Source organism: Tachyglossus aculeatus, chromosome 17 (assembly GCF_015852505.1).
Source record: "Tachyglossus aculeatus isolate mTacAcu1 chromosome 17, mTacAcu1.pri, whole genome shotgun sequence".
NCBI lineage: Eukaryota > Metazoa > Chordata > Mammalia > Monotremata > Tachyglossidae > Tachyglossus > Tachyglossus aculeatus.
In genome coordinates this window covers 57,160,338-57,169,317 of record NC_052082.1, presented here as the reverse complement: position 1 = coordinate 57,169,317, position 8,980 = coordinate 57,160,338, and the positions used below count along the sequence as shown (strand labels likewise).

At 54.0% G+C, this 8,980-nt stretch overlaps 1 protein-coding gene across 1 annotated transcript; it reads right to left on the bottom strand.

Moving 5' to 3' along the window:
- Positions 1-3,980: 3,980 nt before the first annotated feature.
- On the bottom strand, positions 3,981-7,963 carry HSPB1 (heat shock protein family B (small) member 1). The gene is made up of 3 exons (XM_038759251.1): positions 7,426-7,963; positions 5,658-5,721; positions 3,981-4,318 (listed from the first exon to the last, which is right to left on the bottom strand). Exons 1-3 carry the CDS (start codon positions 7,826-7,828, stop codon positions 4,123-4,125), a joined length of 663 nt encoding a protein of 220 aa, XP_038615179.1. The 5' UTR covers positions 7,829-7,963; the 3' UTR covers positions 3,981-4,122.
- Positions 7,964-8,980: the final 1,017 nt, after the last annotated feature.

The window sequence follows — 8,980 nt, the reverse complement described above, 5'->3', positions numbered from 1 at the left end:
ATCTGTAAAATGGGGGTCAGGTACCTATTTTCCCTCTATGTACACACTGCTTAGTCCGTGGGCCCCCAGGTGGGGCACAATTCACAGCGTGGCTCATTGGAGAGAGCCCGGGCTTTGGAGTCGGAGGTCATGGGTTCAAATCCCGGCTCCGCCGATTGTCAGCTGGGTGACTTTGGGCAAGTCATTTCACATCTCTGGGCCTCAGTTCCCTCATCCATAAAAATGGGGATTAAGACTGTGAGCCCCCTGTGGGATGACCTGATCACCTTGTAACCTCCCCAGCGCTTAGAACAGTGCTTTGCACATAGTAAGCACTTAATAAAGGCTGCCATTATTATTATTATTATTAATTCCCCCTCACCCCCCCCCCCCCCCCCCCCCCCCCCACTACACACACACCACAGACACTGCTCTCCTGGACAGATCTCCCCCCTAACCTGAAATCCCAGGGCTGGGGTCCGGTCCAGACCCAAATTGAGAACTGAAGCCCACCCTCACTGCCCAACTTCCAATGGTTTGCCCGTCCACCTCCACATCAAATAGAAACTCCTTACCATCAACTTTAAAGCACTCAATCCTCTTGCCTCTTTTTGCCTTATCTTAAAGATCTCCTACCACAACCCAGCCCACACACTTCAATCCTCTAACACCAACCTACTCGCTCTACCTGTCAGCTGGGTGGCTTTGGGCAAGTCACTTAACCTCTCTGTGCCTCAGTTACCTCATCTGTAAAATGGCGATGAACATATTTATTACTCTATTCATTTATTTATTTTACTTGTACATATCTGTCCTATTTATTTTATTTTGTTAGTATGTTTGGTTTTGTTCTCTGTCTCCCCCTTTTAGACTGTGAGCCCACTGTTGGGTAGGGACTGGCTCTAGATGTTGCCAATTTGTACTTCCCAAGCGCTTAGTACAGTGCTCTGCACATAGTAAGCGCTCAATAAATACAATTGATGATGATGATGATGAAGACTGTGAGCCTCCCGTGGGACAACCTGATCACCTTATAACCTCCCCAGCACTTAGAACAGTGTTTTGCACATAGTAAGCACTTAATAAATGCCATCATTATTATTATTATCATTATTACCTCAAACCCATCTATCTCACTGCCAACCCCTGGTCAATATCCTCTATGTAGCCTGGTTCTCCCCCTTTATATCACTTTCCCCACTTTCAAAATCTTATTAAAAGGAGGCCTTCCCCACGCCCTCATTTCTTCTTCTCCCAGTTCCTTCTGCATTGCTCTTTCACTTAATAATAATAATGATGGCATCTATTAAGCGTTTACTATGTGCAAAGCACTGTTCTAAGTGCTGGGGAGGTTACAAGGTGATCAGGTACATGGGGCTCCCAGTCTTAATCCCCATTTTACAGATGAGGTCACTGAGGCCCAGAGAAGTGAAGTGACTTGCCCAAAGTCACCCAGCTGACAGTTGGTGGAGCCGGGATTTGAACCCACGACCTCTGACTCCAAAGCCCGTGCTCTTTCCACTGAGTCATGCTGCTTCTCTTTTGGATTTGCACCCTTTATTCACCCTCCTCTCAGCCCCACGGCACTTATGTCCATGTCCATAATTTATTTCTATTAATGTCAATCTCCCCCCTCTAAACTATAAGCTCCTTGCAGGCAGGGAATGTATACACCCACTCTGTTATAATGTATTTTCTGCACACTGTAGGTGCTCAAGAGATATGATTGATTTGATATCAAACAGACCACCACTCTCCCCACCTCCGAAGTCTAATTAAAGTTCCATCTCCTCAATGGAAAAAGCCCGAGCTTTGGAGTCAGGGGTCGTGGGTTCAAATCCCGACTCTGCCAGTTGTCAGCTGTGTGACTTTGGGCAAGTCACTTCACTTCTCTGGGCCTCAGTTACCTCATCTGTAAAATGGGGATGAAGACTGGGAGCCCCCCGTGGGATAACCTGATCACCTTGTAACCTCCCCAGGGCTTAGAACAGTGCTTTGCACATAGTAAGCGCTTAACAAATGCCATTGTTATTATTATTATTATTATTAAGGCCTCATTTCCCCTACTCCCTCTCCCTTCCTCATTGTCTTTACTGGGGTAGATACATAATCAGGTTGGTTTCTGTCTCCCCCTTCTACACTGTGAGCCCATCTTGGGTAGGGACCGTCTCTATATTGCCAACTTGTACTTCCCAAGCGCTTAGTACAGTCCTCTGTACACAGTAAGCGCTCAATAAATACGAATGAATGAATGAATGAATACAGCCCATGTCCAATAGGGCTCGCAGCCTTAATCCCTGTTTTACAGATGAGGTAACTGAGGGCCAGAAAAGTGAAGCTACTTGCCCAAGGTCATTCAGCAGACAAGCGGTGGAGCCAGAACTAGAACCCAGGTCCTTCCGGCTCCCAGGCCTGTGCTCTACCCCCTAGGCCACACTGCTCTCCTCCTAATAATGATAGCATTTATTAAGCGCTTACTATGTGCAAAGCACTGTTCTAAGCGCTGGGGAGGTTACAGGGTGATCAGATTGCCCCACGCGGGGCTCACCGTCTTCACCCCCATTTTACAGATGAGGTAACTGAGGCGCAGACTCCTCTAGACTGCAACTTCCAAATGGGCAGTGAAGATGTTTTCCAACACAGTAAGCACTCAATAAATAATGGCACTTTGTTAAGCGCTTACTATGTGCAAAGCACTCTTTTGAGCGCTGGGCGGATACAAGGTGATCAGGTTGTCCCACGCGGGGCTCACAGTCTTCATCCCCGTTTTACAGATGAGGTCACTGAGGCTCAGAGAAGTTAAGTGACTCGCCCCAGGTCACACAGCAGACAGGTGGCGGAGCCGGGATTCGAACCCATGACCTCCAAAGCCCGGGCTGTTTCCACTGAGCCACGCTGCTCCATTGATGGATGGATTGATGGGGGGAAGAGGGGGACTACCTTCTCGGGATGCTGAACTCCGGCAGAGGATCCCTTCCCTAATCCCCGGGATGAGCCAACAGCCCTTTTTCACCTTCTAGTGCTTTCCGTATCCTCTCCCGGTCCCTCAGGGCCATCCGATTGGTTGAGACCAAAGGTTGACCCCCCCCCCCCACCTTCCAGAAAGACATTAACCAATAATAATAATAATAATAATGAACGTATTTAAGCGCTTCATTCATTCATTCAATGGTATTTATTGAGCGCTTCATTCATTCAATCGTATTTATTGAGCGCTTACTATGTGCAGAGCACTGTACTAAGCACTTGGGAAGTACAAGTTGGCAACATACAGAGACGGTCCCTACCCGACAACGGGCTCACAGTCTAGAAGGGGGAGACTTCTGGCTTATTATGTGCCAGGCACTGTACTAAGCACTGGGGTGGATACACGCAGATGGAGTTGAATACGGTCTCTGTCCCACGGGGGACTGGCAGTCTGAATCCCCATTTTACACATGAGGTAACTGAGGCACAGAGAAGCAGCGTGGCTCAGTGGAAAGAGCCCGGGCTTTGGAGTCAGAGGTCGTGGGTTCAAATCCAGCTCCGCCAGTCACTTGGGCAAGTCACTTCACTTCTCTGGGCCTCAGTTCCCTCATCTGTAAAATGGGGATTAAGACTGTGACCCCACGTGGGACAACCTGATCACCCTGTATCCCCCCCAGCGCTTTAGAACAGTGCTTTGCACATAGTAAGCGCTTAACAAATACCACCATCATCATCACAGAGAAATGAAGTGACTCGGCCAAGGTCACGCAGCAGACAAGAGGCAGATCTGGGGTTAGGACCTACGAATTTCCAACTCCCAGGCCTGTGATCTATCATCATCATCATCATCAATCGTATTTATTGAGCGCTTACTGTGTGCAGAGCACTGTACTAAGCGCTTGGGAAGTACAAATTGGCAACAGTCCCTACCCAACAGTGGGCTATCCACGCCACGTCACTCCTCTAACAGACCCCCAAACGCTCACCCCATCCCCAATTTCAGTCCCTCCAGGAAAGGACCAGGAGGCTGCAGGTGGGTTTTAGAGCTTTATTTGAGAAAGTGGGATGAATGTGCTAGTATAAAAAAGCAAGATGCGGATGCTGTGGCGTGGGAAGGGACGGTAGAGGCTGGGTCCGGGCCTCCCCCTCGCCCCCGGCCTGCAAGCGCCGCCGGATTCACTTGGCCGAAGCCGCCGCCTCCTCCGTCTTCTTGGCGTCCCCGGCTCCGATCTGGGCCCGGCTCTCGAAGGTCACGGGGATGGTGATCTCGGCAGATTGGGTGGCTGGCTTGGGCAGTGGGGCCTCCACCGTCAGCATGCCATCGGGGGACAGGGAGGAGACCACCGAGGTGGCGTCCACACCTGGGGGAAGCCTGCGGGGGACGGGGAGAAAAAGAGCAAGAGTCAGGGCGACTCCCAACTGGTAGGGGGGAAGGGGGGCAGGGGGAGGGAAGGAGGAGGAAAAAAAACTCCTACAGGGCCTCAAAAAACCAGACGGCCGGCGGGAAGGGATTTGTAATAATAATAATGATGATAATGGTATTTGTTAAGCGCTTACTATGTGCAAAGCACTGTTCTAAGCGCTGGGGAGGTTATAAGGTGATCAGGTTGCCCCACAGGGGCTCACAGTCTTCATCTATTCTATTTATTTTACTTTGTTAGTATGTTTGGTTTTGTTCTCTGTCTCCCCCTTTTAATAATAATAATATTGTTGGCATTTGTTAAGCGCTTACTATGTGCAAAGCACTGTTCTAAGCACTGGGGGGGGGGTGAGCCCACTGTTGGGTAGGGACTGTCTCTATATGTTGCCAACTTGTACTTCCCAAGCGCTTAGTACAGTGCTCTGCACACAGTAAGCGCTCAATAAATGACTGATGATGATGATGATGATCTATTCTATTTATTTTATTTTGTTAGCACGTTTGGTTTTGTTCTCTGTCTCCCCCTTTTAGACTGTGAGCCCACTGTTGGGTAGGGACTGTCTCTATATGTTGCCAACTTGGACTTCCCAAGCGCTTAGTACAGTGCTCTGCACACAGTAAGTGCTCGATAAATACGACTGATTGACTGATTGATTGATCCCCATTTTACAGATGAGCTCACTGAGGCCCAGAGAAGTGAGGTGACTTGCCCAAAGTCACACAGCTGACAGTCGGCGGAGCCGGGATTTGAACCCACGACCTCTGACTCCAAAACCTGTGCTCTTTCCACTAAGCCACGCTGCGAAGTTTAACTCCTTCCCCACCTTAGCCCTGAAATGGTTCTGCCCAGGTAGCGAGGGGTACTTCTGGCTGGTACCAATGCCCGTGGGGTGAATCCATCTGCCAGCTTGGCTTAGGCTTGCCCAGCTAGGAATCAGGCCGGCGGTAGGGTTTGGGCTAGTCAGTCAGTCAGAGGTATTTATTGAGCGCTTACTGTGTGCAGAGCACTATACTAAGCTTTTGGGATTGTAAAATAGAATAATATAGCAGGCACATTCCCCGCCCATAGTGAGTTTACGATTAAGGGCTAGGTAAGCGTTGTGGGGCACAGAGATGAAAGAGGATCTCCAGCCGCACCCCTGCTTCTCAGTTCCAACCCAACTCCCAAATCCCCAGTCCCACGGTACCCTCCCACCTCAGTCTCCAGTTCCTTGGTTCCCAATCCCTACCGCTCCCCACCCAACCCGGGCCCAAACCGCTCCCCGCCCCCAGTCCCTGGTCCGGGACTCACGTGTATTTCCGTGTGAAACACCTGGAGATGAAGCCGTGTTCGTCTTGCTTCTCCTCATGTTTTCCTGGAATGGAGTGGAGAGGGTGGGTTGGCATGAGGGGGTGGAGGGGGTCTCATTCCATGGGCACCTCCACTACCCGGGGGAGAAGCTAAACTGGTCCCAGGCTGGCAGGGCTGCTCTCCACCCTCTTGCCCCACCTCACAGCTCATCATTCCCCCCACCGCTTTCCCCCCCAACCCCATTTGGGACGGGAAGACTGATCCCAAGGGATGTGTGTGCGAGCATATAGGAAAGGGAAGGAGAACTCCATAACAATGTTCCAGCTGTGCTGAGCACTCAGCCAAGTCCCTTTTACCAACATTCCCTACGCCACACCCCTTTCCTCTTCCTCCTGTCTCCCCCCCACCCCCACCCATTACTCTCAGGGCAGAAATTGACTCAAGGGCATTAGGTGGTTGGGGGGGGGCGCCAATTGGAGCCCCCATCCGTCTCCCTGAAGGCATCGTGACACCCCCCACTCTAGGGAAGGGGATGGGGAAACTGAAGCCTGGAGGGAGGAGAAGGCTTGGCCAGGGAATGGGAGAGGTTACAGGTTCCCCCCCTTGGGAGATGTGAGAGCCGAGGGCGGACTCCTCAAGCGGGAAGGGGGTGTTGGATGGAGGAGTGGGGGGAGGGATTGGGGGGTCTCGTGGAGTCTGGAAGGCCCTGCTGGCCTGCAGTGGGAGGGATCGGGGGCAGAGGCAGGGGAGTCTGCAGGGTTGGTAGGGGCGGGGAGGAGGGGGGCATCAGGAGGGAGAAAATGAGAAATGAGAATGGGAGGGAGAGTGTGTGCCTGTGTGTGTGTGTGTGTGGTGTGTGTCACACCCGCTCTTGAGAATAAACAATCAAACCACTCTGGATGGCGGCCAAGCCAGGAGGAGGAATGCGGGAAGGCCGCAGGCCCGGCCTCAGGAGGACTGGACACCGTGCCTGCGTGTGTGCGGGGGTCGGCAGAGGGTCCTTGTGGGGGTCCGCAGAGGGTCCTTGGGGGGAACTAGAGAGGGTGGGTGCTGGAAACTGGAGATGGTGGGGGTGGGGGCTTGGAGAGGGTCCTTGTGGGGGTCTGGAGAGGGGGAGTAGGGGTGGGGGCCTGGAGAGAGTCTTTGCGGGGGTCTGGGGAGGGTGAGTACGTGTGGGGGCATGGAGAGAGTCTTTGCGGGGGGTCTGGAGAGGGGGAGTACGTGTGGGGGCCTGGAGAGAGTCTTTGCGGGGGGTCTGGAGAGGGGGAGTAGGTGTGGGGGCCTGGAGAGAGTCCTTGGGGGGGTCTGGAGAGGGTGAGTAGGTATAGGGGCCTGGAGAGAGTCGTTGCGGGGGTCTAGAGAGAGTCTTTGTGGGGGTCTGGAGAGGGTGAGTAGGTGTGGGGGCCTGGACAGAGTCTTTGCGGGGGTCTGGAGAGGGTGAGTAGGTGTAGGGGCCTGGACGGAGTCCTTGCGGGGGTCTGGAGAGGGTGAGTAGGTGTGGGGGCCTGGAGAGAGTCCTTGGGGGGGGTCTGGAGAGGGTGAGTAGGTGTGGGGGCCTGGAGAGAGTCTTTGCGGGGGTCTGGAGAGGGTGAGTAGGTGTGGGGGCCTGGAGAGGGTCTTTGCGGGGGTCTGGAGAGGGTGAGTAGGTGTGGGGGTCTGGAGAGAGTCTTTGCGGGGGTCAGGAGAGGGGGGTCCGGGGAAGGGAGAGGACTGGCCCCCCACCCCCTCCCCACCCCCCGTCTCCGGCCCCCCCCCCCTTGCCACTGACCGGTGATCTCCACCACCCCGTCTTTGGTCTTGACGAGGAGCTCCTCGGGGGCGAAGTGATTGACGTCCAGGGCCACCCGCCAGCGGTCGGCGGTCTGGCGGATCTCGGAGAGGCCGCTGCTCAGCTGGCGGCTCAGGGCCCGGCCGTAGGCGGGGGCCGCGGCCACCGGGGCCACCTGCTCGCCCGCCACCGGGCTGGGCAGCAGCCGCACGTAGCCCGGCCAGCTGCCGCTGCCAACGCCGCTGCTGCTGCTGCTGCCAACGCTGGGCCACGAGTACCAGTCCTCCGGGATGCGGGGCAACCCGAAGGCCTGGTCGAACAGGCGGCTGCCTTGGTACCAGTCCCGGAACGGGTCCCAGCTGGGGGTCCGCAGGAAGGTGAAGGGCACCCGACGCTCCGACATCTCGCCGGCTCTCGGACCCGCAGATAGGTCGAGGCCCGGGGTCTCTCTCTCTCGCTGCCTCTGCCGGGGCTGCGGGCTGGACTCCTCCGGCCGGTCCTGCTATAAGTAGCCGCGGCCGAGTTATTTTTAGCCCCGTGTTTCAGCTCTCTATTAATGGCGATGTGACACCCGGGGGCAGGGGCGAGGGAGGGGGGAAGGGGGACGGGCTCCCCACCCCCCGGCCACGCCCCCACCGCTTTAATAAGAAGAAGAATAATAATGTTGGTATTCACCAGTTTAATAATGAGAATAATGTTGGCATTTGTTAAGCGCTTACTCTGTGCAGAGCACTGTTCTGAGCGCTGGGGTTGATACAAGGTGATCGGGGCACCCCACGGGGGGCTCACAGCCTTCACCCCCGTTTGACTGATGAGGAAAGTGAGGCCCAGAGAAGTGAAGTGACTTGCCCAAAGTCAGCTGACAAGTGGCGGAGCCGGGATTTGAACCCACGACCTCTGACTCCAGAGCCCGGGCTCTTTCTGCTGAGCCACGCTGCTTCGCTATTCATTCCTTCGTATTGATTGATGTATATATAACAATCATAATAATGGCATTTATCATTAGTATTATTAATAATACTAATAATATTGTTTATTAAGCACTTACTATGTGCGAGGCACTGTTCTAAGCGCTGGGGAGGTTACAAGGAGATCGGGTTGTCCCACACGGGGCTCGCAGTCTTCATCCCCATTTTCCAGACGAGGTCCCTGAGGCTCAAAGAAGTTAACTGACTTGCCCGAGGTCACAAGGTGTTCAGGTTGTCCCGCGCGGGGCTTACGGTCTTCATCCCCATTTTCCAGATGAGGTCACTGAGGCTCAAAGAAGTTAAGTGACTTGCCCGAGGTCACAAGGTGATCAGGTTGTCCCACGCAGGACTCACGGCCTTCATCCCCATTTTCCAGACGAGGTCCCTGAGGCTCAAAGAAGTTAAGTGACTTGCCCAAGGTCACACAGCAGACACGTGGCGGAGGCGGGATTAGAACCCATGACCTCTGACTCCCAAGCCCGGGCTCTTTCCACTGATCCCTGCTGCTTCTCTATTAAGCGCTTACACTGTGCCAAGCACTGTTCTAAGCGCTGGGGAGGTAACAAGGTGATCAGGTTGTCCCACGG